Source organism: Megalobrama amblycephala, linkage group LG4 (genome assembly GCF_018812025.1).
Source record: "Megalobrama amblycephala isolate DHTTF-2021 linkage group LG4, ASM1881202v1, whole genome shotgun sequence".
Lineage (NCBI taxonomy): Eukaryota > Metazoa > Chordata > Actinopteri > Cypriniformes > Xenocyprididae > Megalobrama > Megalobrama amblycephala.
The window spans coordinates 3,444,537-3,461,074 of NC_063047.1; the positions used below are offsets into that span (position 1 = coordinate 3,444,537).

Below are 16,538 nucleotides of genomic sequence, written 5' to 3' on the forward strand. Positions count from 1 at the left end.
TCCTGGGTGTTAGCGACAGAACATCAGGGAGGGCTGGACTGATTTGTTCCCGCCCTAAACACATTGACTGATACTATTCTGAATCACAGATATTACTGCACGGGCGCTGCGTGCGAGCGCGACACAGACTGAAACAAAGTAACAGCCGCGCGCAGTCTGATCTGATACATTGTTCCATTCCGGCGCGGATTAGAACTCTTTGTTACATTGTGACACACTGTATCTGCTGATGATGGAGCGCTGGAAGGGGAGAGTCGCGCTGGTCACCGGAGCGTCTGTCGGCATCGGAGCGGCTGTGGCTCGCGCTCTCGTCCAGCACGGCATGAAGGTGGTCGGATGCGCTCGGAACGTGGACAAAATCGAGGTAAACGATCTTAAAGCGAGTTGTTAGTGCTCAAAGGCCTCAGAGATGATGATCTGTGTGTAGTGCTACTCGTGTTAGCTCACTGCAGTCCGAGTGAACATCATCATCTCCCCAAGGAGACCGTTTATCCTTTATTTATGAGTTGAGTGTGGAGAAATGACACTTGACCTGTTAAAGTGATTGATTGATTGATCGCCTGGGAAGTATTGATCGATTTCGCCCCGCCCACTTTACTCTTCTAAATCACCTCGAGCTCTTCATTTGACAGTTCATATGCAATTAAATGCGTAATTTGCTAAGTTTAAGTTTAGTTGAGAGTTGTTTTAGTTATAAAACTATCATTAAATATAACATTACTTGGTTTTTCACCCTAAAATGAACATATTTTCTCACCTTCATGACATTTTAAACACAAAAGGAGGAGAATTCTGATGAAGCTTCAGTCGAAATGAAAATGATCAGTTGTGTTAGTCACATAAATCTATTGTATGATTCATATTCATAGTCACTGAGATTCTTCAAAACACCTCCTCTTGTGTTCCAGTCATACGGGTTTAGAACAGCATGACGATGAGTAAATGAAGCTATTTTCATATTTTGTGTGGTAATATTCTGTTTTAAGCACTCTTTTGTTCAACGAGGTCTCGCTGCAACATTCCTCAGCCCTTCCTCATGAGCTGTCAATCAATGAATAATGTCATGTCAATCATTAATGGGGTTTTCAGTCCAGCCCTTGAGCTCTCAAAAGTCTCCAGGTGTTGTGTAGTTGTGTGTACAAGAAACTTCTTGTCGTGTCTGTTTTAGGGGGGAAATACAGTGTTTTTATAGTATGCTTTCTTATTTCAAAAGATAAATTTGTCATTGATGCCTCTAATATAATATGAGTGCTGTGAGTGAGTGATGATTTATTTTCTCGCTGCTGATTTATTGAGATTGCATTAAAGTGCTTCTGTTTTTTGTGTGTCTGTTGCTGATTGTACAACACAGTCCATTCATATTAACACGTGTGTGTTTGTGATATATTGTTATGACGGACAAAGGTTGAAAGTTATGACACGCTGCTCAGATTTACTGCAGCTTTGATTTTCCAGTTCGTTCCTGGAAATGCCTCATTTTGTCAGTCTGTCTGTGTCGTAAACCGTCATTGAGGAGCAGAGTTGAGGGTCTCGGCAGGTTTTATCAACAACAGAGATCGAGATACAGTACATCTTTACTTCATGAGATGCGTTTCCACAGTGAGATGAGAGACAAGGCGATCTTTGTGTCCGTCTGATCACAAGGCACCACTGTAACTGTGTGAAAGCCTGTATTCTCTGTGTGTGTGTTTTTGGGGCCACATTGAGCTTAGGACTGTCTCCCAAGAATATAAACATTCACACACAGTAGCCAGATGCTTTGAGTCTGACATACTAACATTTGACACCAATAACAGTGAAATCTCACTGGTGCATTTGCCAACATCAGTAGTATAGTTGAGTTTTGCAGCCCCGCTCTTGTATTCCAAACTAACGGAGAGAGACTGGGAAAATCAGTAAGAAAGGGTTGGGAACAGGATAGTGATGAAAAAACAGGGACTCTGAGGGAGTAATAATGTAGTCGCTATGGGAGACTGGATGGAATGGAAAGCGGCTCTGATGAGGGGCCTTCATTGGCAGCATCCGTTATGTTCCAGGATCAGCTTTTCCCATGGCAGCCTTTGAGCTGATGGATCGCTGATCCCAGGACACTCCATGAGGAAAACCAGAGATACCTACCAAACAGAAGCTTGAGCTATCTATCTATCTATCTATCTATCTATCTATCTATCTATCTATCTATCTATCTATCTATCTATCTATCTATCTATCTATCTATCTATCTATCTATCTATCTATCTATCTATCTATCTATCTATCTATCTATCTATCTATCTATCTATCTATCTATCTATCTATCTTATCTAGAGAGGATGTACTGGCATATTTCAGCGTACACTAGTTGCACTTCAGCCCAGTCCAGTCAGACAACAGTCTGTTCCATTAATACTACAACTCACTCCACAGCACTTATAAATCCATCCACACACTTTAACTCACTTTGAGTGCTGGATGAGGGCTTGTGTCTTTAATTGGATTGATCTTTATCACTTAATGTGAGATACTCGATGCTCCAATCAAATCTGGAACTGGAAATGGCTTAATTACTTTCCATGAGTGTGTGTGTGTGTGTGTGTGTGTGTGCGTGTACGCACATATATATATATATATATATACACACACACTGCCCTCCAAAAGTTTGGAAACACCCCTGGCAAAGTGTGGTTTTGGACGATATCAGCATAAATCCTTATAATTTTTTAGTGCAAATACATTAAAGTAACTTGACATTATCATTGAAGACCAGCAATAATAATTTTCATTTTGATTACATAATAATGGCAATATATACATGTCAACGTCAGACATGCCTCTTTGCCGGCTGTGATGCTGGTTACTGGTTTAAACTTGGCCCAGGTTTGTAAAAGGTTTTTGGGTCAGCACACCTTAATAGCTTCAACAATTGATTGGCAATTAAGTTTAGAATACAATGAACCAATCAGAACCCAGTTTAGGTCAGATAGCTGCTAATGCTGGATATTTTGATGAATTGAAAATTTAGTTTTTTTCTATAGATAAACTGTTTATGTAATAAAATATGTTTTCATAGTTTGTGTTGTCCCTTATCAGTGCAAAATTATCACAAATTAAAAAGGATTCATGCCAATATTGTCCAAAATCCTACTTTTCTAGGGCGTTTCCAAACTTTTGGAGGGCAGTTTATATATATACACAGTACAGTCCAAAAGTTTGGAACCACTAAGATTTTTAATGTTTTTAAAAGAAGTTTCGTCTGCTCACCAAGGCTACATTTATTTAATTAAAAATACAGTAAAAAACAGTAATATTGTGAAATATTATTACAATTTAAAATAACTGTGTACTATTTAAATATATTTGACAAAGTAATTTATTCCTGTGATGCAAAGCTGAATTTTCAGCATCGTTACTCCAGTCTTCAGTGTCACATGATCCTTCAGAAATCATTCTAATATGCTGATTTGCTGCTCAATAAACATTTATGATTATTTTCAATGTTGAAAACAGTTGTGTACTTTTTTTTTCAGGATTCCTTGATGAATAGAAAGTTCAAAAGAACAGCATTTATCTGAAATACAAAGCTTCTGTAGCATTACACACTACCGTTCAAAAGTTTGGGGTCAGTAAGAATTTTTATTTTTATTTTTTTTGAAAAGAAATTAATACTTTTATTCAGCAAGGATGCATTAAATCAATCAAAAGTGGCAGTAAAGACATTTATAATGTTACAAAAGATTAGATTTCAGATAAACACTGTTCTTTTGAACTTTCTATTCATCAAATAATCCTGAAAAAAAATATTGTACACAAATATTTTGTACAATTGTACACATTAAATGTTTCTTGAGCAGCAAATCAGCATATTAGAATGATTTCTGAAGGATCATGTGACACTGAAGACTGGAGTAACGATGCTGAAAATTCAGCTTTGATCACAGGAATAAATTACTTTGTCAAATATATTCAAATAGAAAACAGTTATTTTAAATTGTAATAATATTTCACAATATTACTGTTTTTTACTGTATTTTTAATTAAATAAATGTAGCCTTGGTGAGCAGATGAAACGTCTTTTAAAAACATTAAAAATCTTAGTGGTTCCAAACTTTTGGACTGTACTGTATATATATAATATATGTACATGAGATGTTAATTTAGGCTAAATCTGCAGTGGTGGTAAGAGTGCCTCTATGAGTGTTTGTCCTTCAAGCTCAATCGATTCCTAGGAAACATGTGGTGCATGACTCAGTGCATGCAGGCCCACTGGTGCTGTCATGATCTTTGTATCACGCATGACATCAGTAAGCTGGAATATTCCGCTGACCTTGGTGTTTAGTTGAGTGCTCATGGCTGATTGGGATGAACTTTCAGTCGCTTCTCAACTCTGTTAATGCACATTTTAGGTGTGTTCGGCTTCATGCAGCGCTGTGCAGACCGATCAATGTCTGACTTGACGTGGATGCCTGTTAAAAGTTTTGACTGACATGCCATCAAAGTAAATGATTCGAGAGCAGTCGGCTGGTTCATTCTGCAGCTGCATGAGCTCAGGTGATGTCACAGCTGTTTCACGATTGCCCGAATTCACTGATAACAATGATCACATGTTTATTTATACAAATTTTACTCAATTTTTTTTATAGCAGTGAAAATTCTTTTAATGTAATCTTAATGTTATATTGTGTCATGTTCATCAAATTAAAACTCTGTCTCATGGCTTATGTTGAATCTTATTCTTGTCCAGGCGCTGTATTAAGCAGTGCATAAAGTATTGAATGAAATGTGTTTCTGTTGCTTCATGAAAATGTCTTGAATGTCTGTGTGTTTGACAAATATTACAGCTAATAAACAACATCTGTGAAAAAGTATTCAAACTATGTGCACTCTAAAAGATGTTGGGTTAAAAACAACCCAAGTTGGGTTAAATATGGACAAACCCAGTGGTTTATTTAACTCAACTATTGTTTAAAAATGACTATATGGCTGACTTAAAATGATCCCAAAACATGTTGGAAATAAATAATCAGACACATAATTACTAGAGGCAACAATAACAATAAAAAGGTGGACATTTATTAATAAGCAATTTAATAAAAGTGAATTGTTTAATTGTTATTCATTAAACTTATTAATAAGCATTCATTTATTAAACATATTAATAAATGTTAATTTCCAACATACTTTGGGTTCATTTTAAGCGAGCAATACAGTCATTTTTAAACTACCCAGCTGGTTTGGCAAACATTTAACCCAATCACTGGGTTTGTCCATTTTCAACCCAACTTGGGTTGGATTAACCCAGCTTTTTTTAGAGTGTGATTATCACTATGGGAAGCAAAGTGAAATCCAGCAGTCAAACACACCTTCACCTCGTCCCAAACCGCACACTGTCTGAGTAGGGAATCAGTGAAACATTATTGCACACATATTTTACATTGCATTGCATTAACTAACATTGCATTAGCGTTTAGTAGTGCTTGCTGAGATCAGTTTGATCTCCATTAGACCGCAGCGTCTTAATCACGACCTTCAGGCAAACCACAGGTATGATTGATTGGTTAAATCATTTGATTGCTCTTAATGACTTTGTGCTTTAGAGGTAGCTCTGTGCATTGGCAGATTGTTTCCTAATTTAGTTATGAATTTGCACAGGTTACAAGAATATATAAAATCAGGTTTTAATGAAGGCATTTACATGCACATCTTACACCGGTTATGCTTACTCAAACTTGTGTTTTTTTGGGAGTATAGGGTGATTTGAGGAGAACCGTTGAGGCAAATCCTGATGGACACAACTAGATTTTTGCAGATTACCCCAGTTTTGGCTTTGCATGAACACAAAAAATCGGCTCTTCTATGCGTTTTTTTCATTTTATTCATGTCTTGTGCACATCTGTTTAAGTTTTGCCATCAAGACAAATGAAAGCCCCAATGATTTTAACGTTTAATATAAATGTTGTTTTCTGGGTTTCTTTAATGAACTCATTTTTTGCTTGTACAACCAAACTGATCAGGTTTAGCTTAAAGTGCCCCAATATCCTTTTTTTAATATTACATAATAATATTATGTAAAAGCTCTGCAAAGTGTCAAAGTGCACAACAAATAAAGCTATTTTCTCCTAAAAGAGAGAATTGATTAGAGTTCTACATACCTACACTCTAAAAATGCTGGGTTAAAAACAACCCAAGTTGGGTTAAATATGGACAAACCCAGCGATTAGGTTGTTTTAACCCAGTGGTTGGGTTAAATGTTTGTCCAACATGCTGGTCAGTTTTATTTAACTCAACTATTGTTTAAAAATGACTATATGTCTGGCTTAAAATGAACCCAAAATAGGTTAAAAATTAAAAATCAGAGACATAATTACTAGAGACAACAGTCAATCAATCAAAAGGTGAACATTTGAGCAATTTAATAAATGTTTATCATTTAATTATTATTCATTAAACTTATTCATAAATGTTAAGTTACAACCTATTTTGGGTTCATTTTAGGCTAGCAATACAATAATTTTTAAACAATAGTTGGGCTAAATAAAACTACCCAGCAGGTTGGGCAAACATTTAACCTCTTTGCTGGGTCAAAACAACCCATTTGCTGGGATTGTGCAGACATCTTACATTGTTGTTGGGTCATTAAGCATGTTGGTATAAGTGCATAAAGCACTCAAGGTCTACAAAAACATATGCAGTTTAATTACTGATTTTTTTTTTTTCTTCCCTAAATGACATTCAGCAGAATGAAAGAAACATCACACACTTATGTACAAATGTCACATATTTGCATGTGTTAGATGGTGTGCATGAATAGGAAATGTCACTTTGCTATGTTGTTATTCCTGTCTGGAGTCAATCTCAGCTCCCTCAAAGCACAGTTCTCTGAACTGATTATTCCAGTTGTCAGCTACAGTAATTGATGGCTTTTGTGTACGTTTTGTTGCAACCGAAGCATGCGTAACCAAACCAGTTGTGGGCGCTTTTATAATGCGTCGGATTACAAGGGCAAACAAGGATGACATCAGCCACCCTTCCATCCATTCATGAGCAAATGTCCATCAATCACTTCTCTTTTCATCTTTCCCTAAAAGGAATTGCACACTTGGAAATAAGTCAAATTTATTTATATAGTGCTTTCACAATACATATGATGTTAATGTTTATAATATCTTAAAGGGGACCTATTTCAAGATGTAATATAAGTCTCTGGTGTCTCCAGAATGTGTCTGTGAAGTTTCAGCTCAAAATCCCCCACAGATCATTTATTATAGCTTGTCAAATTTGGGTGTGAGCAAAAACACGCCATTTGTGTGTGTCCCTTTAAATGCAAATGAGCTGCTGCTCCCGGCCCCCTTTCCAGAAGAGGGCGGAGCTTTAACAGCTCAACATCAACAAAGCAGGAGAATCTCACGCAGCCAAAATGAGGATTGTCAGTAATGGTGTTCAGCCTTACATTGTTCAAACCGGAGTCGACACTGATGGAGAGACTCAGGAAGAAGTTACAACTTTTAGATGTTTCTGAATGGTTAGTGGATAAATTTATGTAGTTGCTGTGGAGTTGATTCAACTCATTGTCTAGCATGTGCCGTCATGTTCATCTTTAATCGTTAATTGACCCTCGTTTGTGAAGCAGTCCGGCGTAAAATGACGGCATGTCAACAACACTCTACTACAACTTTGTTGCGTGTTCTTGGGGGCGGGTTTATGTAAATTTTGGGGTTTGTGATGTCACCAACCCTGAAAGAAGCTCATTGTAGTCTCTACCAGCCATTTGTTGTAGTCCTTAAAAAGTGATTTCTGTAAAAGAAAATATGAACTTTGAGCGTCGTAAATTTGCAGATGTTGTTTATGATCAAACGGCAACATTACACACTAACTAAATTAAAATAGTCAAATCATAATTGAGGAAACCCTGCTTCATTGTATGGCAAAGAGCAGTGTGTACAATTTATTTATTTTTGTGTAATGTTGAATTGATCATTTCTACAGATAAATGAAGCCAGTGAGTTGACTGCAGTGGGAACTGTGCTCTATTAGATCTGTGAAAAAGCCCCGGCCGTCAGATTTGACGCCAAGTTTCACGGCTCTCGTAAAAGGCACTTAATCAGACCTCAAATAGCCTTCACAGACTCACAGTCTTCCGGTGGCTGAGGATCGTGGCTCTGCAGCCAATGAATTCTGTCTTCTTGGCAGGCGGCGTATTGTATTTGTTTAAGCGCGTCACTGCGGTGCCTTCAGACGGACCGGACTCCTCTTTTATTTCTGCTTCTCTTGTGAGCGCCGGGCTGTTTGCCAGCCGCAGTTCGAGTAAAGAGGGTTTTTCCCACTGTGCTTTGAGCTTCACTCATGTTTGCTGATGTACACTTGCATGCACTCTTTCTATCCCTCTTCCAAAATCTAGTGAGCTTCCTATTGAGACAGCATTATAGGAAATCATAGTTTCACTGCAGCCACCTGCTAAGATGCTTCATTTGGTTAAAATTTGGAGAAGTTCAAGCTGAACTATTTTAACCAATATTTGTTGTTTGATCATTTTATATTGCTTAATGATGTTTTAACGGCAAACTCCATTCAGAATCTGTTGTCTTTTGCATGCTGGACGATGTACTTTTGTAGGCCAAAACTTGAAAACTAAGCATTTTAGCACTTGCGGTTCCATCTTCCTGAATTCGGTGGGTTTTTGGTTAAACTTAAATGCCTGAAATAAGGTCTGTGTTGAACACAAGCTCAAGACATTGTCTCGTTTTATTATATGACATGAAATGCATCAGTAAATACCCCCTCGTGATTTTACTTACTTTTACTTGAAAAAGGACATTAAACATCATCAGCCGAACGGGTAAACTCATCTATGTCTTTTTCACAGCCTCGTTGTGTTCAAAACCGCGCTCTTGCAAACTATTCTAACTCAAACTTTTAGGGAAGATGTTTGTAAATAAAGACTGGAAGAGTTGTCGGAAGCTTAGTGATGGTGACGTGTAAGTCACGTGACCTTGTTTATACCCTAAGTTTTGCTCTTCTCCCGAATGTATTATTTAGGCTTCAAAATTCAGTTTTCATTTGTGAAGATTATCATGATGAACAAAAACGTATTAGAATAGAATCATAAACTTAGAATCATAAGACCTTATTTTCTGCAATAATCCCAAAGCCAATGGAAAATCTAGTTCGGTTCTGTTCACACAGCGTGAGTTTTCCAAGAACGAGTCCTGAAAATGTACAGGTGCGAGTTCGGTTTTAGAATGCGGGTTTAAATAACTCAACTGTGTGTGAACGCAACTGTATTAAAGGGTTAGTTCACCCAAAAATGAAAATGTATTACTCACCCACATGTCGTTCCACACCCGTAAGACCTTCGTTCATCTTCAGAAACACAAATTAAGATATTTTTGATGAAATCCGATGAGGCCTGAGCAATGACATTTCCTCTCTCAAGATCCATTAATGTACTAAAAACATCTTTAAATCAGTTCATGTGAGTACAGTGGTTCAATATTAATATTATAAAGCGATGAGAATAATTTTGGTGCGCCAAAAAAACAAAATAACGGCTTATATAGTGATGGGCGATTTCAAAACACTGCTTCAGGAAGCTTCGGAGCGTTATGAATCAGTGTGTCGAATCAGCTGTTCGGAGCACCAAAGTCACGTGATTTCAGCAGTTTGGCGGTTTGACACGTGATCCGAATCATGATTTGACAAAAAAGATTCATAACGCTCTGAATCTTCCTGAAGCAGTGTTTTGAAATCGGCCATCACTAAATAAGTCGTTATTTTGTTTTTTGCACACCAAAATTATTCTCATCGCTTTATAATATTAATATTGAACCACTGTACTCACATGAACTGATTTAAAGATGTTTTTAGTACATTAATGGATCTTGAGAGAGGAAATGTCATTGCTGGCTATGCAAGCCTCACTGAGCCATTGGATTTCAACAAAAATATCTTAATTTGTGTTCCGAAGATGAACAAAGGTCTTACGGGTGTGGAACGGCATGAGGGTGAGTAATTTAATTGTTGGGTGAACTAACCCTTTAAGGACTCAAATACAGGACTGACAACTGTATTCTGCTGCTGTGTGAACGTGGCTTTAGTGACAAGAATGTTTTTAATAATCTAAAGAACTATTTTCCACTATAAAGAACATGGAAAGATTCCACTGATGTTAAAGGATCTTCACAGAACCATTAATGCATGTAGTCTGACTTTACACAGTAGTAACCCAGGTTCTTCAAAGAAAAAAATAGTTGAGGAAGTACTTTTATTTTAATGCTTGTTTTGTCTTATTTTAAATCCTTTCCATTTATCCTTTGTTAGTTTTCCGGCCCCCTGGTTGAGAACCACTGCTTTAAAGCACTTTATGTTTCTGCGTGTTGGTAATATGTCTGCATGTTTTGTTTGTGTGAAGCGTTGGACCTGTTTTCCACGCTGGGTGTGGAGCTGACACATCACAACCTGCAGGTGACATTACGACCTGTGTGCTGCTGTCACACATACACAGCCTCTCTCAGCTTCTCCCATTGTAACTCAACAGATCTGAGACTGTTAAAAGATCGCGATCAAGTCATTAGTCACCTGATTTGCATAACTCTTGTACTAAAACAGGTGAACAGCACATGCAATATCATGCAAATGAACCACACTTTCATCATTCCTTTCTGTGCCTTTATATTAATAAGAACCTATTATATATAATGTGTGTGTGTGTGTATAAAGATGGAAAGATGGAGCACATCTAATGTTTCTTGTAGAAATAAGCAATATGTCCTTTATTTGGCCTCCAGGGGACATCCTGAATCTTCTGAAAGCCACTGTCTCTGCAGACTAAGCGACATCACAATCCTCGAGCAGACGCGTACGGACGCACACACGGGTTCATCGAGTGCACCGCATGAGAGCCGGGGAGGGAGGGAGAGAGGGGAGAATCGACCCCGCAATAAACCAAATGCGATTATATTTCATAACAAGACTTAAAGCATTCTTTATTTCTTATTGAGTCGTTTTATTCTCACAGTAATCTGCGTATAATTGCATGAAGAAATATGCTGAAAGGCTTTGTCTGCTGTAATCCATGATTATACTGAGCCGTTGCATGATAACGAAACCCCCTCGTGCCGTGAGATGGATTCATCCATCGGTGGTCAGACAGTCTGAGGACGTGCCGTGCGAACATGCTGTCTTTCTATTACGGGCTCTCCTGTAGTGAGCTGAACGGCGTCTTTCTCTGAACAGCCCCCGGAGACTGATGTCACTTTTAAAGGCATACAGCATTATAAATGATCGAGATCACCTTGCATACAACATATCAGCGTTGACACTTAAGATTGCAAAACAAGATTTCCTGTGCCTGTAGTAGGCCAGAAAGACTAGTGCACACTGAGCTCGTCCTCTATGGAGTGTGCATACTAAACATCCTCTAAGGTTTTGACACCTCAGTCAATCTTATCGGCTGGAGCAGATCTGTTGAAATAAGCACTTTTGAAAGAGAAACTGGGTTGTTGCTGTAAATACATGTTTCCCGGCTGAAGGCTGGAGACTTTCTGCACTGCTAAATTTGTCTCTTATAAATGTAGAATTCATGCCGTTGCACTGCTTTCTGAGATCAGCCTGATTACTCTTTCTAAAGTCATATTCTGTCAGTGTTATTTTAGTTTTATTTATATATTATTATAGTAATTAGACATTGTTATGTGCTTTTTTTTTTTTTTTTGACAATTCTATTTAGCTTTAGGTTTTTTGGTATCACTTTACAATAAGATCTCATTAGTTGACATGAACTAACATTGAGCAACATATTTTTCAGCATTTGTTAATGTTGTTAATAATACAATTGTTCATGATAGTTCTCAGTGCATAACTGATATAACATTTGATTTCAAAAATGATTAGTAAATGTTGAAATTAACATTGAGATTAATAAATAATATTCTCATTGTTATTTCATGTTGACTAATGTAGTTAACTAATGTTAATAAATGAGACTGAACTTAAATGCATTATCAGCTTTATTTCACTTCAACAGAAACATTTTTAATAGTTTTAGATTTGGTTAACAATAACAACAACACCATATTCCGAAAATAAAAAATAAAAATTGGATTTAAAAAAAAGAATAAATAGAGAGATAGAGAGAGAAAGAAGGAGACTTTCAATACCTAACATTTCTCAATAGTCAAAAAAAATATATATAATTATGGATGTCATAGGACATTGTTCATGTTTTATATTTGAGTTATTAATTCTTTCGAGAGAAGAGGAAATGTTTTGTCATTTTTCAGATGCATAGTTTTATGAAATGACAGTTTTTAAATGTACTGGATGACTTTGCCATGGAGATAAACCCCATTATCATCTGTTTGTTTCTCTGCTCTTGGCTTTTTTTCTTTCTTTTTTTTTTTTAGTAAGAGTAATGCAGTAATGCTTGGCTTTCAGTCTCAACTTCACACACACACACACACACACACACACACACACAGAGCCGGATGCTTCTCGTGGTGCTGAAATCAATTTGGATGTCTTTCCTTACACACACACACACACACACACACACACACACACACAGAGAATCTCAAATTCTCACATACTCGATCCGAGTCCAACATTCACACTCACTCACACACACACACATGCACACAGATAGAGGAAACTCAGTGCTGTTCCCGCAGTGCTCGATACTTCAGTGGCACATTTAATAGAGTAGTGTTGGCAGAGACATCAAGCCACGCTGTGCCCTTCCCTCCACACACACACACACTAACACTCACACAGAATTAACACTCGCCAAACACTCTGTCAGCAAAGATTGTCTTTGAGGGGACAATAAACCAGGCCCTTACTGGTGTCGCCCGAATGATCACACACACACCAATTTCTACAGTTTTTACAATAGGAGAACAATTTTCTGGCTAAGATTGCTTTGTGTGTTTCATTTAAAGGGGACCTATTATGCCCCTTTCACAAGATGTAATATAAGTCTCTGGTGTCTCCAGAATGTGTCTGTGATTTTTCAGCTCAAAATCCCCTACAGATCATTTATTATAGCTTGTCAAATTTGCCCCTATTTGGGTGTGAGCAAAAACATGTTGTTTTTGTGTGCGTCCCTTTAAATGCAAATGAGCTGCTGCTCCCCGCCTCCTTTCCAGAAGAGGGCGGAGCTTTAACAGCTCAACAACAACAAAGCTGGAGAATCTCACGCAGCCAAAATGAGGATTGTCAGTAACGGTGTTCAGCCTTACATTGTTCAAACCGGAGTCGACCCTGATGGAGAGACTCAGGAAGAAGTTACAACTTTTAGATGTTTCTGAATGGTTAGTGGATAAATTTATGTAGTTGCTGTGGAGTTGATTCAACTCATCCACTAGCATGTGCCGTCATGTTCATCTTTTGTGTTGAATTGACCCTCGTTTGTGAAGCAGTCCGGCGTAAAATTACGGCATGACAACAACACTCTACTACAACAACTCTTCCTCTTCTCTAAAGCAGCAAAACATGACCCCGCCCCCTTTGTTGCGTGTTCTCGGGGGCGGGGTTTATGTACATTTTAGGGTTAGTGATGTCACCAGTGATGTAACCCAGGAAGAAGCTTGTTGTAGTCCAAACCAGCCGTTTGTTGTAGTCCTTAAAAAGCTGTAAAAGAAAATATCTGTTGTAACTTTCCAGATGTTGTTTATGCTCAAACAGCAACATTACACACTAACTAAAGTTAAAAAAGTGAAATCATAATCAAAGACCCCTTTAAATTCATGTACCTCGTAAACTTGAAAAACACGACTAAATTACATGAATTTAATTGATTTTGATGATGTGGCTGTGTTCGGTGCAGTTCTACTCATCTCGACACAATGACCTGTGCTGTTTGTCACACATATGCAAAGAAAAAAACATCTAATCTCATCATCATTTGGACAGAGATATATTTTAACACAAGTAGTGCCATAGACATGTACTTTTATGAGTGTTTCGTCTCACTCAACTCTGAGATCTTAAGTGCTGTGAACGACTGATTCCTGTGTTACTAAACACTGACCAGATTAGAGATTACAGCAGCTTTACTCTCCTTCAACCTCACACACACACACACACACACACACACACTCCTTACATCAGCCTTTATCAGTCATCGCATAGGTTTCTTCTGTCCTACTTCTGCTCTCTGTTTTCGTTCTTTTATCTTACGGTCTCCATCTCGAACAGTGTATATAGAGTGCAACAGTTGGCTTCCGGATGTAAAAACTCCATTCATTTTCTCCATATGGATATTGATTTTGAACGATAACTTCTAAACTTTTAAACACAGACCTGCTGTGAGCTATGAGGCTGTTAATCAATGATATTTGTTTCTGCTGAAGCCGTCAGCCCACATTATTTAAGCTTATGTTTAAAGTAATCGTGTTTAACAGCGGAATTCCTGGTGAAAAACTACATTGCCCATAATGCTGCTGCAGAAAATGACACTAATCAGATTATTTCAGGTAGTTGCTAAGGCAATATTACTCATTTTCGTTTAGTTTAAGTTGAATTACAAATTACAACAACCTCAAAAACAATTAACTTGGGTGTTTTTTTTCCTGTGGCATTATGGGATAGCAGAGTGTCCAGTGGTTTAATCTTAGCTGATGCAGAATCTGTTTTCTCTGTAGTGTGTGTATTTATAGATCTGTGTCAGTCGGAGCCGGTTGCTGAAATCTGGCCGCACAGGTTAGTTGAGGTATTACACAACACTGATCCTGCTGACCGCACCCTTCCTGTCCTCTGATCTCCCTTCACTCCACGCTTCTGTTCCAATAATAATCAGAGGAACTCATTCGGCGGCTCTCAGGTCAGTGGGTGCGGCCGGCAGCGCTAATGATCGATCGTTAATGACCCTCCTGCCGTCTGCAGGGTTTGAGTCATTTTAGCAGTTCGATTTTAATGGCTTTGATTAATGATTCAGCCCAGCCTTCGCACAGCTGTAATATATCACAGGTGTGTGTGTGTGTGTGTGTGTGTGTGTGTGTGTGTGTGTGTGTGTGAGTGAGTATATAAATATAGGTAAAATAAATTATTCAATTAATTCATTCAAATAATTATTATTCAAGGAAGCAGTAATATAATATGAAATAAATCACAAGCAACACAGTTAATTAAAAACAATAAGACAGATGGAAATGAAGTAAATGTGTTTTACAGTAGGTATTTAACAGCAGGATCAAGTAACCAAATGGAAAAGGAAACTTTTGAAAATAATGTATTTGTCTTATATAAAAATAAGTGAACCAGTAAAGCCTAAAACACAAACTTTTTTTTAGATTTTTTAAAGTTTTTGAAAGAAGTCTCTTCTGCTCACCAAGGCTGCATTTATTTGATTAAAATACGGTAAAACAGTAATATTGTTAAAAAATTTATTATGTTGCAAATTGGCTCAAAAGGGAAATATGGGAACACTTTCTATGAAGAGCATGCTTATAATGAATTATATCTCCATTTATACTTATTTATAAGCAAGTATTATTATTTTATAAATATATTTATAAAGGCTTAAGACCTATGCTGCATTATAAGAACAGTTATAGTTTCATTTATATTATTTTTATAATTACTTATGTCATGCATTTTCTTTTTTTAATGTGCACGTTCATAATCCATTACATAGTGATTTATAAGTATTAAAGGGTTAGTTCACCCAAAAATGAAAATTCTGTCATTTATTACTCACCCTCATGCCGTTCCACACCCGTAAGACCTTCGTTCATCTTCAGAACACAAATTAAGATATTTTTGATGAAATCCGATGGCTCAGTGAGGCCTCCATAGGGAGCAATGACATTTCCTCTCTCAAGATCCATTAATGTACTAAAAACATATTTAAATCAGTTCATGTGAGTACAGTGGTTCAATATTAATATTATAAAGCCACGAGAATATTTTTGGAGCGCCAAAAAAAAAATTTATTTAGTGATGGCCAATTTCAAAACACTGCTTCAGGAAGCTTCGGAGCGTTATGAATCAGTGTGTCGAATCTGCTGTTCGGAGCACCAAAGTCACGTGATTTCAGCCGTTGGCAGTTTGACACACGATCCGAATCATGATTCGATACACTGATTCATTTTGTGCTCCGATGCTTCATAAAGCAGTGTTTTGAAATCAGCCATCACTATATAAGTCGTTATTTTGTTTTTGTGGCGCACCAAAAATATTCTCGTCGCTTTATAATATTAATATTGAACCACTGTACTCACATGAACTGATTTAAATATGTTTTTAGTACATTAATGGATCTTGAGAGAGGAAATGTCATTGCTCCCTATGGAGGCCTCACTGAGCCATCGGATTTCATCAAAAATATCTTAATTTGTGTTCTGAAGATTAACGAAGGTCTTACGGGTGTGGAACGGCATGAGGTTGAGTAATAAATGACAGAATTTTTAATTTCGGGTGAACTAACCCTTTAATTAGTCAGTCGTATGGTTCCATGAATGTATTTATAAAGATGCAACCTGCATTGCAGTGTTCGAGGAGTTTCAAGGTTTCCCCGGTGTCTGCGCGCGCAATAAGTGGGCGGGCAATATGCTAATGTTTCGTCT

General features: G+C 37.4%; 1 protein-coding gene across 1 annotated transcript in view; it reads left to right on the top strand.

Moving 5' to 3' along the window:
• Nucleotides 1-16,538, top strand: part of dhrs11a (dehydrogenase/reductase 11a) — a 30,790-nt gene continuing 14,252 nt past the window's right edge. Inside the window, exon 1 of the mRNA XM_048186842.1 lies at nt 1-364. Within this exon, the coding sequence (XP_048042799.1) occupies nt 230-364 (135 nt within the window). The 5' untranslated portion in view covers nt 1-229. The remainder of the gene's footprint in view (nt 365-16,538) is intronic.